Source organism: Acanthopagrus latus, chromosome 6 (genome assembly GCF_904848185.1).
Source record: "Acanthopagrus latus isolate v.2019 chromosome 6, fAcaLat1.1, whole genome shotgun sequence".
Lineage (NCBI taxonomy): Eukaryota > Metazoa > Chordata > Actinopteri > Spariformes > Sparidae > Acanthopagrus > Acanthopagrus latus.
In genome coordinates this window covers 27,487,935-27,504,164 of record NC_051044.1, presented here as the reverse complement: position 1 = coordinate 27,504,164, position 16,230 = coordinate 27,487,935, and the positions used below count along the sequence as shown (strand labels likewise).

At 45.6% G+C, this 16,230-nt stretch overlaps 1 protein-coding gene across 3 annotated transcripts in view; it reads left to right on the top strand.

The window, feature by feature from the left end:
• The first annotated feature begins 744 nt into the window (after positions 1-744).
• Positions 745-16,230, top strand: part of pdzrn3b (PDZ domain containing RING finger 3b) — a 102,342-nt gene continuing 86,856 nt past the window's right edge. The window contains exons 1-3 of one of the 3 annotated variants that reach the window (XM_037102058.1): positions 746-1,771; positions 8,034-8,120; positions 10,808-10,915. In XM_037102058.1, coding sequence (XP_036957953.1) covers positions 1,058-1,771; positions 8,034-8,120; positions 10,808-10,915 — 909 coding nt within the window. In that variant the 5' untranslated portion in view covers positions 746-1,057. Of the gene's footprint in view, positions 1,772-8,033; positions 8,121-10,580; positions 10,693-10,807; positions 10,916-16,230 lie in introns of those variants that run through there. The other 2 variants (XM_037102060.1, XM_037102061.1) reach the window with 2 other exon arrangements.

The window sequence follows — 16,230 nt, the reverse complement described above, 5'->3', positions numbered from 1 at the left end:
CACTGGTGGGGTCCTCTCGAAAGTTGCCTGTTTTCACAAGCGTTGTGCATGCCTGAACGCTCACCCACAGCGCTGTAAATATCTAACTGTCATGTCACCTTGTCGAACAAATACGGAGTGGAATTTGGCAGCTCATCAATTCGGTAAGCATATTCAGGTGGGGAACAACTAGAGGCCTCCATGACAGGCTTGATCCGCATTGTCAAACCCCTACACTGCAAAATGCACACACAGTAACAAGGTAAACTTTATAGGCAAATGTCTCACATGAGTCCAAAAAAACATGTTTGTTCCTATTGTGCACCAGTAAAAGTCAACCATGGTGTGGTCAGGAGTTACAAGTTACATGGGTGAGGTTAGCTGCCTCTAGTGTGTATGAGACGTGTCATATGTGCCAGCAGAAAAGTTTTTTTATGCCTATAGCGCGCTTTCATGTGCGCAGCTAATAGGGTTGTTACGGTAGAAAAATCCTCCTTCTCTTTCGTCCGTTGAAATGCTGCGTTCAAGACTATCAGAATTGTCGCACTCACGCGTTTTCGTAACGCGAACAGCGTGTGCGAGAGTTTACATTTGATGTTTTTAATTCAAAAGAAGACCATGAAGGTCCGTGTAGTGTTTGAGAGCGGTAGTAGTCGGATGAAATAGTTTTATTTTTGTCATTTTGCAGAACAGACTGCTACTTTAGCCTCAGATTTTAAATGCTTATGGTCTGACTTTACACTTTTTTACAGTCAGCTTGATCTAGATTTTGTTTTCTTCACTTCGCAGCTCCACCACAAAGTTGTCTCTACTTGGAAACTTCACTTTAGCGATGTTTGTTTGGCCTTGACAAACTTTTTCCCAACTTTTTAACAGTAAACGCTACGAGCCGCGCGCGAACGCACCAAAAGTCTCGGTCAATTAGTAGAGTTTAGACAGTGAGGAGAGCTCGTAGTCGGTCTGTGAGCGCTCCACCAATGACCAGCTAAAAACGCCCCACTGCTCCGACTCAGATCTGCGGGGGTGGGGAGCCAGCAAGTTTGGATTTGGACTTTTTTTTTTTTTTCTCAAGAAAACCATGGGATTCGAGCTGGACCGCTTCAAGGGGACCGTGGACCCGGATTTCAAATGCAACTTGTGCAATAAAGTCCTGGAGGACCCGCTCACTACGCCGTGCGGTCACGTCTTCTGCTCCGGCTGCGTGCTGCCCTGGGTCGTCCAGCAGAGCAGCTGCCCCGTCAAATGTCAGCGGGTCTCCGCCAAAGAGCTCAACCACGTCCTGCCGCTGAAGAACCTCATCCTGAAGCTGGAGATCAAATGTGACAACCACGCGAGGGGCTGCGATGCCGTGGTGAAGCTGCAGCATCTGGCCGAGCACGCCGAGATGTGCGAGTTCTCCCCGGCGAAGTGCCGCAATAAAGGATGCAGCGAGGTGCTCAGCCTGAGGGACATGGATGCTCACATGCGGGAGACGTGCGACCACAGACCGGTGGGCTTGTGCGAGAGCGGCTGCGGGCTGATGCTCACCCACAAAGAGCAGAGATTAGACGGCCACTGCTGCCTGAGAGCCCTGAAGGCGCACAACAGCGCGCTGCACTGCAAAATCATCAGCCTGGACCGAGAGTTCAAGAAGCAGACTATTAAAGCCAACAAGAGGGAGAAGTCACTCCTGGCGCAGCTCTCCGCCGTGCACAGCGAGCTGCAGATGACAGCTCTGAAGTACCAGAAGAAATTCACCGAGTACAGCGAGAGGATCGACTCCCTCACCAAGACCGTGGCTTTCTCCTGCAAGGTGAGCGAACCCAGTTCGTACTTTGAGGGCGCGCAGGCAACTTTGTCCTCTCTTAAAACAAGGTTGTGGTTTTTGTTTTTGTTTTTGTTTTTGTTTTTTTTGTACACCCTGCTATTGAGGGAAAAACCTGTGTTCTGTTGGTGTAAAATACATGGAGGTAAACAAGAAAGCCTAAACACTGATTCCCAAAAAGTAAATTCTGATTTAGTTTCTTTCCTGAATGTGTTTTATAGCATTTTCTTTCTAAACGTGTCTCTAGGCCACAGAGGTGGCCTAGAGACACGTTTAGAAAGAAAATGCTGTAAAACACATTTCTGGACATGTTTGCCTGCATTCATGGACTTGCTATCCCAGTTTAAAGGACCTCCATGTTTGTTTGGACACTTTTTTAAATGTTGTATAACAACATCCCAGCAGAACATGCAAGTCAAACTATTTCTCGAGGAGTTTTGCTCTGAGGATTTCTTTCTTTCTTTTTTTTTTTTTCCCCCCACCCCTGAGAGATCAACTTTTCAGGAGTCTTCTGTCGCCCCGGGAACTTTGTTTCCTCGCTGTCTGCCTTGAGACATGGATGTCAGCTGTGTCTGTGGCCAGCTGGCAGTCAATGGGGGGGAGGGAGGGAGGGAGGGGGGAGGGCCAAATATTTACTGCACTTCTGTACACAACAAGAGCCAGGTTCCAGTTATATTGCCTCCTGGCAGCATGCTTGTTTGGGGGCTCTCTTGTCATCGGATCCTCGCCCTTTGCCTGAGACGATCATAACAAATTAGAATCATGGATGTAGCGGTGGTCGCCGGCATCGAAGTCGGGTAGTGTTGTGTGATGTCAGTAGGAGGCATCAGAGGGGCTGGAAGGCCTTTTTTTTTTTTTAAAGAAAAAAAAATTCCATTGTTTTGTGGACACTATGATAATGAGACTTTAATTCTCTTTGTGTGTGTGTGTGTGTGTGTGTGCTGGTCAATGGTTAATAATGTTTTCTCTGTTGAACCTGTGAGTGAACGTCAGCTCCCGTTGAGAGAGAGAGAGAGAGAGAGAGAGAGAGAGAAAGAGGGGGAGAAAGACCACAGAGCCCCTGGTGTAACAATGTTTTATGGCTCAGATTTAAAAACCCAGTGCCTCCTGTAATGACCAATTATCAACATCATAAAGGATGCAGGAGTTCATAAGTCAGCTAATGAATCGAATTAGTGCACGGTGGCTGCGCCGCCGCTGTGATCAGCGGAGGGGAGTGGTTAGCGTAATCAGGCTTAGTTATAAGATTTGTCCAGGAACAGGAGGCGGAGTTTGTAATTTGAACAGATTGGGAACAAACTGCTGACGGTGTTACATAAAACGATGATGAATGGGAACTTTATTGGATTTCCCTCGTTTCATTTTACATCTCTCAGCTCCCTCATTTTGCCACTGAAGGTTCCTACACGAGACGTTCTTATAGCAGCGCTGCGTCAACCGAGACCCTGTTGTTGTTTTTACATGGAACAACGCTACGGTGGCGTAATGTCTCCTCGGTGTGTGATTTTGAATAGCGTGCCACCGTTCATTTTGTGTACACCTCGGATGACTCTCTAAATAGTAGCATAACGTGGCAATGACAATCATTAACCGCACCTGTGAAATGGCAGTGGATCTTATACCTTCCGCTCGGAGGTCGGAATGAGCTGCCGAACCTTGTCGTCTCCCAGAGTGCAACAGGGGTGGTGCATTTTTGCTGACTAACCGGGAAGTTAACGTCACTGTAGTTCCCCTTGACAAAAAGCCGGTGGGGATCGTTCCATTGGCAAACACGGGTTTACTTAACACACTTAAACACGTTGTTCAGCAAGGTGATCTACACAGACGAACGCCACTTTTACGATTTTTTGAAGCCTAAGTGCCATCGCCAGAAGAGGCTAACGCTACGCTGACGAACTACATTGAGGTCGCACGACTTCAACGTCACCACTGCTACGCTTCTAATTACACTATACACACATTGCCATAAATTGATAGATCAGAACAACAGGTAAAAATAGTTTAAGCTTGTGTTTACCCCCCCCCCCCCCATTGATTTAGAGCGCTGTATTTACAGACATTTACAGTCGCTGTCCTGCTTTGAGTTGGCTGCTAAGGCTAGCTGCTTTTGAAATCACTCGGTTGTGCGACTGCCTCTGCGGGGCCCGAGCAATAATGATCCCCTCATTTCGTCTTTCGTACCTTTTGAAGCGCCATGGCATGATGGAATAACACAACATTCCCGCCTTGAGCGGCCCGTGCGATGGGGCTTCAGTCGCTCACACAGCTTCTTCAGCCTGACATCTTTCAGAGACTTCACTCGCCTCTCTCGTTCTTTCTGCTCGTTTTCTCTCTCGGCGGTTTTTCATTTGTTCGTCGTGGGCTCCATTCCCAGCAAAATGTGTTCCGGTAGACTGGTGAATTACGCATCCAAACCACCGATGCGGGGAAATGGTGAAATCGCTCATGCTGGTATACAGAAGCTTCCTGGGACTGTAGCACAGCTGGTTATCATAGTTCATTTCACAGTGGCATTTCAGCCCTACTGCTGAGATACAGTTTACGTGCGGTGTTTTATTCTCGGCATAACTAATGGGAACAGGAGGAAGGGCGTCCTTTGATCTGAAACACCTTGAATGTACATAAAAGAAACAGGGATTGTTGCAGTAATCGTCTACGTAGGAGAAAAAGCAAGTCGGGAGGAGAAGAAACACCATTTTCTGGATAACGTGGTTAGCCGGAAAGCTGTTTTTCCATAAAGGCTCTTTCATCGGGTCCAGTCAAGCAGTGAATAGGATTGTTTGGTGGGAGAGCCTCAATATGCACATGGCGTTATGAAACAGAGCATCACAAGTGGGATTAGCTATGAAACTCCCAGAGCTTTGCTTCCCTTTTTCCGCGATGTCAGTGATGCATTGTCGTCAGGTCTGATTAAATTTATTGCCTATTAGAGCGTTCTCACAGGGGGATATTTTAGAACGGCCCAGGTAATTCCGGCATTCTCAACGTCAAGGGCCCGGAGCAACTAAACGGAGTGCATCTGTCACTAGCCATGTTTCACAGTGTTCCCAGGATCACAGTCAGAGAGGGACGACGGGGGTTCATCCCGACGAGCGGCCCACCTCAGTTTGTTTTTCTGAGGCTCTGCTGCTCCTAAGCTGAGGCTTCCTGAGCCAGATGGAGGATTTTAATGTCTCCTTTTAATATCCAGGCAGTGACTGTGAGGGAGATCAGGGCAACCTGGCTTTATGGAATAAGTGACTGGAGTTTCCAATAATAGTCCCAACACTATTTAAACTTCTTCAGTGAGCCAGCGAGAGCTATAAAACAAAGCAAAAGCAAGAAGCTCAGATCTCGCTCTGGTTCACTTCAGCGCTGCTAGGATTGCTGTCACACTTTCCGTTCGGCCTCAGATCTCTGCTTTGAACCGAGCTCCTCTTCGGCTGCTCTGGATGACAGTGTTAGTGCTACTTGATGTGATAAAGAGAGTCTATGAAAATCACGAGATGTGAAAGCGATTGAGCCCCCCCACCCCCCATTGAATTTGATCTTTGTAATCACGGGCTTAATCTGATAAATCTAATAGTGGTCTAATTTTAAAAGCGTGAATCCGTGAGACAGTTTAGCAGAATAATGTGGCCCATTAGTTATCCGGCGCTCGTGGGTGTGAGTTGAATATGACAGAGATCACATTAGTGAAAGCCCCCCAGAATCACTGAAAATGCTTTTTCCGAAGGAAGAGATTGATCGGCTGCTGCCTCCTATTTAAACGTACTTTAGCTTCACCGAGTAATAATCTCACCGAGTTCAAATCTATCAACACCGCATCTTCCTCACTAGACTAGGTCACTGAGTTTCCTCCTCTTGATCACGTGACTTTATATTGTCAATCTGCATTTCCCTCTTTTCACTCTGCACTGCAGCACCAGCGGTACAATTAGATGCACTATGGGAGGCAGTCAGAGGGGAAGCATTTTGATTGAGGACAGACTCGGAAAGTGTGACTGGCGCTGAGGTGAAGGCTGGCCGTGAGTGTGCCAAGTCACCAGTGAGCAGCAGACTAAAGTTTCACCGTCAGTTTACTTTCTGTCCTCAGCTGGCCGGCTGTTCTTCTTTTTCCATTAGACTCGACGTTAAACGTTTGTTTACTTGACATAGCTTCCATGTGTTTCACCCCCTCCGCCCCCCCCGGAATGATGTCAGTGTGATCACGTTTTTGTGCATTTTCAGTGGGAAGTCGTGTGTTTCTTTTTATAATCCCAGCGTAGGTAATGTTTAAGTGACTACACAACCTCCTGAGGAGATTCACTTCATTTCTTCGGGATTAGAGCATCGCTAGAGTGTTCGCAGATGTGGAAAAAACGCGCCTTAATTACTGCACGTTCACTTTAATGGCTCTTGGAGACAAAAAAAAACAAAACAACAAAAACGTAAAAACACCTTTTAAAATGCATCCAATTTGTTTTGAGGCTTGCGGTGGATTCAGCTTAACTTAAGTGGCTCAAATGGCTTGTTACTCGTTTTGCTTTTTTTCTTTCCTCAACATCTCAGTCGACTTTGACTCAGTTTGCAGTTAATGGCCAACTGTCACTTTGTCGACAGCAGTGGCTGTAGTGACTATAATTCGGAAGCATGTGCTGCTAATGCTGCCGTGACATGTCGCAGGAGCGCACATTCCCGAACGGCCTGACATGCACACGATGGTCTTTTTAGCCTATATGGCAGTCGGGTCACTGTACATGCCGATAATATCTGCTTTATATTTAGTCTCTCTGTGTCACAGCATGCTGGAGTGGCAGCTGAAATTATGTTACCTCATAACTCCCCTCTTAAGTCCCGCTTAAAAAAAAACAGATTAAGAGCTGACTCTGCGAGTTTCCCAGAGGTTTTCATGTCATGTTGCCAGTGAGTAAGAGGTCCTCCGGTGTATTCATTTACATAGGACAAGCTGGCCAGGCCTTGGGGAATGGTCAAGGTTAAGGCTGAACAGTTCTTTCTTGCGGTCTGTCTGTCTATTTGTGGTCTTTTTGTAAACATGATGACTTGTAGCAAGCAAAACCACAAACTTATCTTGTATTAATTAAATAATTACATTTCTTCATGTCGAGGTAAGTTTCTTCAAGCCAGTCAACTGGCGAAAAGTCTAATTTTGAGTTGTTTGAACAGAACAACTGGACAATCCGGCTCATATTCCTGAAGCTACTGGCCTTTTAATAGTGGTATACATGATATAGTCTAATTATGACTGTAAGCAGTGTATTAATTACACAACTACTGTGGTCATAATGATCGACTCATGGTAAGTCGAGCCCGACTATGTTTTGATATCCGACTAACGACCCCTAATGATACCGTTGACAGTTCAGCACTGTAGCTGCTTAAGCTAACGTTAGCTTTGCAGGCTAACAGAACGAGCTTCTCCAGAGCCATGAGGAGCTTTCTGTATGATGTGATATGATATGACACACTTGGAAGTTTAATGATAGCATTTTCAACAACTCCATTCACCATATCTCTAGCTGTCAATACACTCCACAACTGCCGAGCTAACGTTGTCAGTTAGCTCCCTGTCTGTCTGCGTAAGGTGATAACTTTGAATGTTTATGCAGAAAGAGAGAAGTGATGAGGCGGTGTGCGATGTAGTCTTTCGACGAAACTACTTTCTGCTAAACGTCAGAAACGGGCAGATAGAGGGCTTGTTGATTAGAGAACAGTAGCAAGTAAAACTCTTCTGTTTGGCTAGTTCACAGGATTGGCATCGGTTAGCTTACATTGGAGTTGAGCACGCCAGGAACAGCGGTCGGTATGTTCGGTGAAATCAACAGCTGTTGTGTTAAAACTTCTACTTTCCCCACACCTTGTAAGACACTGTGTTAGTTTTAATTTAACTTCTACAGTTTGACATTTGGAATGTTTCAAACTGCGACTGAAAGTCAATTAGACGTTCCTCCTTACCCCTGAGGGGATATAAATTCAGAGGTGCCGTTAAACCAGACCATTCACTCCTTAACGTGTGGAATAGGGTGTTTTGAACGTTCTCTTAACGCTACACCTCGCTCTATTTTTACCTTTATGTGCCTGAGCCCCCTCTGTTATCTGCTAATAAGCTAGATAATCTTTCGGTGTTTGTTTCTCTCCTTCCCCCCCCTTTAAGTACCCGGTTTAATCATTCTGTCGCTCACCTGGAGTCAGTAATGGATTGTTATGAATAACCTCCTGCCATCTCTGTGTTTCACCTCTCTCTCCTGTCTGTCTGTCTGTCTGTCTGTAGGAAGGCGAGACTATAAGCATGACGGTTGTCCTTCTACGTGAGGGCGGATCTCTGGGTTTTAACATCATAGGAGGAAGGCCATGCGCGGTAGGTTGAAAGCCGAGCGTCTCGGGAGGCTTCATCCCCCCCCGGTGATCAGCCAAGTGTCAAATGGCAACCCAGGAATGAATAGCACATACTTGAAGCACCACAAGGTTTCTCTGTACTGACTGACACAGCTTAGACAGTCATGCATGTGTTCTCTAGTCTGCGGATAGATGGACCGCATCTATCAAGTTTTATTGTGTTTATATATTGGTCTGGTTTAGCGGATTTGGCATTACAGATTAAAAAAACTATAATTACTTTTATGGGAGTTAAATCTGGGATTATGGCTTTGACCGCAGTTGTTTTGTCTCTAATTGAGGGGATTTCGGTGGTGAGGTAAACACAGAGGAGAGGACAGGGTCTTTTATCCCAGCCCGAAAACCTTTCACAGCCACTTTTCTGCCTCAAGGCTCCGACATGAAAGTCATTAATGATGCCACACGCTATGCGGAAGCGAAAAAAAAAAGGGTCGAAAATATCTCGGCACCGGGTACAACTCCGTCTTCCGTACGCGGGGGCTATTGAAATGGTGCTCCCCGTATCTGTTTCATCGGGACTGCGCTCGACTGCTGCCATGCTGGTTTTTTCCACAGCCACAGTGACGCACTATTTTCTGGAGCGACGTGCACTATCACAGTAAAACTTTTTTTTTTTTTTACGGCGGGAAACTATAAAAAGATCCACACATAAAAAGCTCCGTTCTCCATCCGAGCCCACGGTCTCGTAGATTTGCAACCTTTCTCGCTCCTGTGACAGAACCATGTATCAAACTCGACCATGAGAGACAGAGCACAGATAATACTTGGCTTTTTGCTCGCCCTGCTAGCCCTCAAATCAGCAGTCTATATAAGAAGCTATTCATTAAAATGGAAATAGCTAATATCCCCGTAGCCTCTGACACGCGTGTTTCATGTGGCTGTCATCCTGGCACGGCTTGGTAAGAGCAATCAGCTGCCAGGTTTTGTGGTCTCTTGAAGCGCTAGTTTGTCTGCAGCTCTCGAGACAGTGGCAGTTGTGAGGCAGGGCGGCTGTGAAGCAATGCAGCAAGCCTGCCGGAGAGAAAATGTGTAGCAGTGTGTAGTTTTAACACCGTATGTGACGGCAGACCAGAAATTATTAATTAGGCCAACTTCTGAGTCTCCTTTAAGGATCCCATTAAATTGCACGCTTGCTGCAGAGCTCGGCAGGCTTGTTGAACATGCTTCTTGTGGTTTTAAAGAGAGCATTAAGAGAGATGTAAACAGCAGGGTTTGTTTTTTTTTTGTTTTGTTCTTGAGCCGTGACTCTGGGGTCACGGCCACGGTGTTGGTTGCAGGCAACCTCATGTCCGTCCAACATGTCAACATGTAGGCCCTTTTGCAGGCTGGGGTCGCCCCTCCAGGCCAGGGAAACACATGAAGCTAAAGCTAACCCTTAAGTCCACACTCGAGGGCGGGGTTAAAGGGTCAGTTTGCCAAGATTACGGACAGACATATTTTTTTCCATTGACCTTTATGAGCCTCCCGGGTATTCATGGTCGAATGTGCCCAGATTTTGAGATATCCACCTCTGACGTTGCAGCCTCATCTGTGTAACTGATTTTCTGGAAAATTTACTTCTGGAAAGACGTGCTGCTTTTTAATGCCTTTTTTTTTTCTTTTTTTTCAGTTTTGTTTTGAGCAGCCCAAAGTAAATTCAATCCACCTCCAATTTATTGGGGTGGCAGCAGAACTTTCAGTGGCGGATAACTCAAAACCACAGCGGGAAACTTTCTGTCTGGCCTTTTGCCACGTGAGAAGGGTGGAATAAAGTATCTGCACAGCAAAATGCTAACATCATGTGATATGTTATTAATAAACCAGTTGCCTAATATCAATCATTTCATTTAGAAGTGAGACATAACTGTATCTTTCTTTAAACATATTAACTCCAGATCTGTTTGGCTCTCTGGAAGTTTGGCCAGTTGTGCCAGTTCATGTTTTTTTTTTGTTTGTTTTGTTTTGGTTTTTTTTACAATTTCATTTTGGAATGATGTGAACATGTGCACAAGCCACATTGGGTTTGCCATGTGTATGCATTAAGCCAGGAACTTTTTTGTACATTGCGTCATCTTAGTTGTACAATTCTGGAAATCTGAAACCCCCATGCAGTGAAGAGATACTCAAAAAAAGCTCCTGTCTCTTTAAGGTCCCCCCTCCCGAATACCTAGTCAGCTCTGATTGGTCAGCTCACACATGCCTGACCGCAGCATTGAGCAGCTGTGCTAAATCAATTCTTCCATGCCAGACGAGCCACTAGGTATGAATTTTACAAATGTGTGACGTAGTGTGATGTCACAAAGTCACAGAATCTCACGGAGGGAGTGATGACGAGGGGTTTCAGGACTAGACTTTTTACATTTTCAAGATCATATCCGTGCACAAGAACCTATTTAAGACAACGAAGGGAAGGAATGAAATGGAAAAAAGCACAATAAGTGCACTTGAAGTGTGTAAATGTCTGCGCTGTGTTTCCAGGGGTTTTCATAGCTTTTGATGAGAGATTTATGAAAAATCTCCTCACACGTCTTGTTTGGATGTCAGCACAAAATTTTGTAAGGCTTTCAAAGATTTGTGTCAGCAACATTTACACCTCCATTATCCCGAACAATCTGAACACTGTGGTTTTTTTTATGATTCTCCAGACAATAACTGCACTTTATCCCGCAGGATGACAGTGACAGCACTTCGAACGAGGGGATCTTTGTATCCAAGATCGTGGAGAAAGGTCCGGCGGACAAGGAGGGAGGCCTTCAAATCCACGACAGAATAATAGAGGTACGTGTCGTCTTATATGGTTTTTCATACGGAGGAGGGGGAAAAAAAAACAACATAAAAAAACAGAAGTTGATGCATTGTAGATGGTGAGGTGGGATTATGTGGCAGCTGCTGTCTGCCCCATAAAGATGACGACAGTGAGGGAGCACGGAACAATCGCTCCGTGTTTACGTTCCCCGCGACTTCTGAAAATCAAGCTCCAGCTGAAAGTGGCAAATGTGACACATCGAATGAGCATCTATATTTTTGGGCTTTTTATTCCGGCTCGAGGAAGTAAATCCTGCGGACAGCTAAGGTTTCAACATGCACTTCTCCCAATCACCACCCGGGCGAAGGCTTTTGTTAAGTGGGGCACCGCTGCAGATAGGCCGAGATAAACCTGAGGCGAGGCTGTCTGTCTTTGGCTGCGCTGAGTGAGAAAAGAAGCCCTGTGTTCGCTTCCTGGCTGACAAATCCCTTATGACAGAGCTGCCGTGTAGCATCCTCCTCTCGCCTTTAAACAGAATCTCGAGTGGAAAGGCCATCTCACCCCGAGGTCAACTAGAGGGATGCGTCGGTGGGGGGGGGGACTCTACATCACAAAAGGTTGCTTTTATAGAACAGTCGTCGAGCAGAATCTCGCACAATGGCTGCATTGAACGGAGAGGTTTATGTGGATTACGAGTGTGTATTACTGCGCGCCGCAGGATGACAAATATGGTTTTGTCGCAGGCTTTATTGTCAAACCTCAGTGAAATTGCCCCAGAGCAGTTTGACCAGCGTGTTGCACACAGAGATGTTTGTGGAAAGTGTTTACAAGAAAAGAAGACTCCCACATCTGGACCGCGTTGATCACTCTATCCTGGCGTTCGAGCAGCCAGGACAACAAAAGGCCACAAGTCCTCCGGCACAAGCCTCTTTGTGCGGCTCAAAATATTGTGGTTGTCAGTATGGAAACATGGTAACTAAAATGTGACATGTTTGTCCTCGGTTGTAATCTCTTCAACAACACGATCGAGTGTCGGCGCGCTCGCCACAACTTGAGATTTCGTCCAAACAAAGGGCAGGTTTTCGAACCAGCGATTTCCCCCCCCCATCGGATGATGAGCGAGGAGGGACTGAGCTCACATGTCACACGAACGTGCGCAAAGTGTGTGTCTTTGCATGCATCTGCAGTGTCTGTTTTTACGAGCCTTTGCGCATGTGTTTGCCTGGGCGTGTGTGAAGGCTGGGGGAATCGTGTTAATGGGCCAGATGTTGCTGTATTTGGTTACTTGAGAAGAAGATATCTTGTGTAGGACCTGGTGTTGAGATTCATTCACCCCTTTAGAGGGAGGAGGAGAGCACAGGTTTAGCTTTAGGATAATGCTGCACTTGTGTCATGTTTATGAGCCATTGTGGGTGAAGTCACGAAATCTCTCCAACGAGGAGAACACACGAGGAAGGGAGGACGCGAAGAGCCTAAGGAGGGCGCGAAGCACCCTATTAAGTGACCTTTTTCTTTTCAAGAGGTGAGGGATTACTAGACAGAAAGCAACAACATGAATCATTCGACCATTGAGAACAGAAATGTATAGACAGTTCAGAGTTGCTGCTCCACATTGGGGCTTTTCACCCGACGGGAAACCCGATCGCGGAGGTGGTTCATGTTTCCAAGTCCCTCTTTTGTTTTGCTGGTTAAAGCGAAAAAGTCCCATGTCATGATTTCTCGGGCCACAATAAGAAATGCGAACGTCACGGTGGCATGTTTGTAATTGTGTGGGTTGCGTCTTTGACCCGGGGTGATCGGGTCTATGAACTCTGCGGTCTACAGTGGCGAATCAAAGGGATTCAATCTCGAGCGCCTAGAGGCAGTTTCATGCCCGTGTTTTTTGAACTCGTGGGCTGGAAAACAACAGCTCGTAACTCCGTCCTGACTAACATCCTGCGTGGGATGCCGTGCGTTTGAAAAGGAAGAAGAAGCCTTCAAATCTTCTTTTATTTATTTATTTATTTTCATGCAAATATGGTATGACATCAGTGGCTTCCCCTATTAAATAGTTTTAGTCCGTGACTGATGATCTCTGCCAGGAAGATATTTTGCGAGCTAGCACTGAAAGAAACCATCGGTGCTTTTTAATCTAATGTGAGGCTTTTCTGCCGTGATGAGCATGGCAGTAGACAATCACTTTCATCGTCAGTCAATCTGTTGATTATTTTTCTGAATCATCTTTTAATCTCACAGTCTGCCCGAAGTCATCAAACTGCTGTTGAAGACATTTTTTTTGTTATTTTTTTTTTTTTTTTTTGTCGATTTGTCAGACGAACAGCCCGAATATGTTCCATTTTATTGTGTGAAAAAAGGAAGAAAGCAGTAAATCCTGAGGGGGCGGGACGGCATGAATTTAGGATTTCTCTCTTGGTGACTGACTTAAGTGATAAATTGACTGCCACAACTGTTGTGAATTTTGTTGAAACTTGAAAAACCAACAAAGAAATGAATCAAGTAATGTTTTCAGCACTAGTTGTGATGCCTTAAGATCAGAGAGATGGACTCTTATGATAGGAAAAATACTATTTCTGCAGAGCGGCTTCTTTCCTCTGCCTGTGACACCCGGCGATTGATCCTCTGCAAAAAAAAAAAACAAAAAACAGTTTACTTTATGACTAATCCAACCAGATGAGCTTGAATCTGGTCGACTGATCTGATGACTTTAAATGCCAGTGCAGATATAGCCGATCTTCTCACTGTTGTTCTCATTTGTGGATCATTTAGGAGCATCAGTATTACATTATATTTTTACTGGTTATGAAACCATTTAACACGGTTTCATAACCAGTAAAAACAAAGGTCCTTCTGTCAGCCATTCTTACATATTTCCTCATTTTTAGGTGGCATTGACTGATTGATGATTGAGGGCAGTGGAACAAATTGAAGACTGATATTACATAGAGCTATTTAACACGTATTTTGATAAGAATATATCACTTATAGCAGCTTTAAGTCCATTTTCCACTCTCCTCCTAGCTCTCCTTTGGCAGCCTAGCCTAGCTGAATATGCCACTATTTTCACTACTTTTTGATTTTGTCTGTTGGTTCATCGAAAATAATCAAAAACAAAATGCTCCACGGAGCTGAAGAGTTGGGACGTAGACCGACGTGTCTGCGGAAGGACAATCGCACGACGTGGAGCAGTGAAAAGGCACGGTGACCTGAGGAGGCAGACAGCCACAGCCACAGTCGAGCTGTATTCTCCTCCAGTAGTAGAGGTGTTAGTTCCAGTAAGTCTATATGGATGTAACATGTACATGATGATCCACGGCTCGTCCGTCTATAACAGGCTCTTAGCGGGGGAGTGTGATAGCAGATGGCTGTCCTCTAACTGAGCTACAGGCTGGTATGAATCAGCACATGAATGCCTCCTTGTTCAGCCAGACATTTTTTCTCATAAAAACCTCGAGCTGTGTTTGCTTTTCGCTAGCCCCTCCGCAAGCTAAAAAATCTGCGCACTCTGGTCAGGATCTGCCTGTGTTTGCGGATGGATTTGATGAATAAGTTCAGACTCAGATACAGTGGCATTGGTCTGATATGAAGGGCTCTGCAGCCCTGGCTTATCTACTCTACAATGTTTCCAGACAGCTGATTGATTGTGTACTCACAAGTTACTTAGTAAAAGTTGACATGTTTACCGTGCGAATGAAATCCCGGCATTTCTTTCCTCAGCGTCACTTCTCATTGAGCAATGCTGGAGGAGCCAGTTGCTTTTTTTTTTTTTTCTCTAATTTGCTCACAAAAGTGACCTTCCACTTCCTTCAAGCCTCTTTGCTTGTGCAACACGACTAAGCCAATGTCACAACCCCGGAATGGCCGTGCCTGAGCTCCCCAGAGTGAAGGGGATGTTTTCTGTGTGGGCCCTAGTGAGTGTGAAAATAGGAAGAGAATGGAGACGCCTGGGCTGCAGTTGTAAATGTCGCCTTGTAAATCCTCAGCAAACATTCTTAGGTCGCCGAGGGTGAACGGCAACAACTACTTTAAAATAAACTGACATTGGGAGAAGCCACTTCTAATATGGAGGACGAGGTTGTGTGGGTTTTTGGACAGCGGGGGGGGGGAAGGGGAAGGAATGTGTGCCAGCTCAGGAAACGTTTATAGAAATCTAGGTGTTGGTATTGTTTAAAAATAGTGACCACTGGAAAAGCTAAGATTCGACATCCGTTCCATCACTCGATACAGCAAGGCGTCTCAACATGTGGCGCAGAAACGGCAGGCATGTGTGTCGCCTTCACAGTTTTGCAACAGATGATGAAAGTCGGATTAGCTGGCAGTTACCTCCGCTCATTTAACCTGTTTGAGATGCAAAGTGTACTTTTGTGCAAAGAGCTCGAGGAAGATGAGCAGGAGCGTGGTGGGGAAAATGCCAGGGGTCACAATCGAGCGTGTCTGAAATGCAAAGCGGGGCTGCTGTTAAACTCTGCCACGGCATTTGCAATGAATATAAAATGAAACCCCCATCCTGGGCTTTGTAACACACTACGCCCAGATCAGCTTTATTGTGTTTGACACAACCTGTTCCCATGACCATATTGCTGCAGCTTACACTAATTAACAAAGAACTGACGGGCTTTTGGCCCCACGATGAAGTTAACTCTACCTCAGACGTTGAAAACTTGAGCAAAAAGTTATTTTATCTCATTAGCACTGCAAAAAAAAAAAAAAAAGCATTTTAACTGAAACTGCCGAGAACGGTTTTGTGTCTACATGTGAAATGAGGATCTGTGACGCTCCTAAACGCAGCACATCTGCAGTTTCTTTCTTGTCGCCGGCTGCATGAGTTGCGAGGTTACCCACAGTGAGGCCACTAAACACCTCAAACCTCCCCACGGTTACTTAAGTATCAAGTCACGAGGCCAGAGACGGCTTAAAAAGACCAGCCAGATAGCACTTAGCAGTGACTGACAGAAATGCGAAGTGAGCTATGTTGGAGGCGGGTCCGAGGCACGCACGTCAATGAGCCTTTAGTCCTGTTTGGGTGTCCGGGCCGGCGTCCAAAGGCAGAGAAGGAGTGAGACATTTAAACAATTTTCGGGAGAAATTGGAGGCAAAACGCTGCCTTTTGCTGCGAATTAGCTGCGTCACTTTTTCCTGTTAGACATTCCAGATATTATTCTGATCCCTGGAAGACTGGGGACAAAAAACTTAGTTTCATTAAAGTTGATTCAGTTATGTGTTCCGTTATGTACTTTAGGTGTTTTCATGGCACAGCGCTGGTCTTAGGAGTGAATTTACTCCAACACTTCGTGTGTGTGTGTGTGGGCACGTGCGTTACTGAAATTGAATATTTGATGGCTCCTATGAT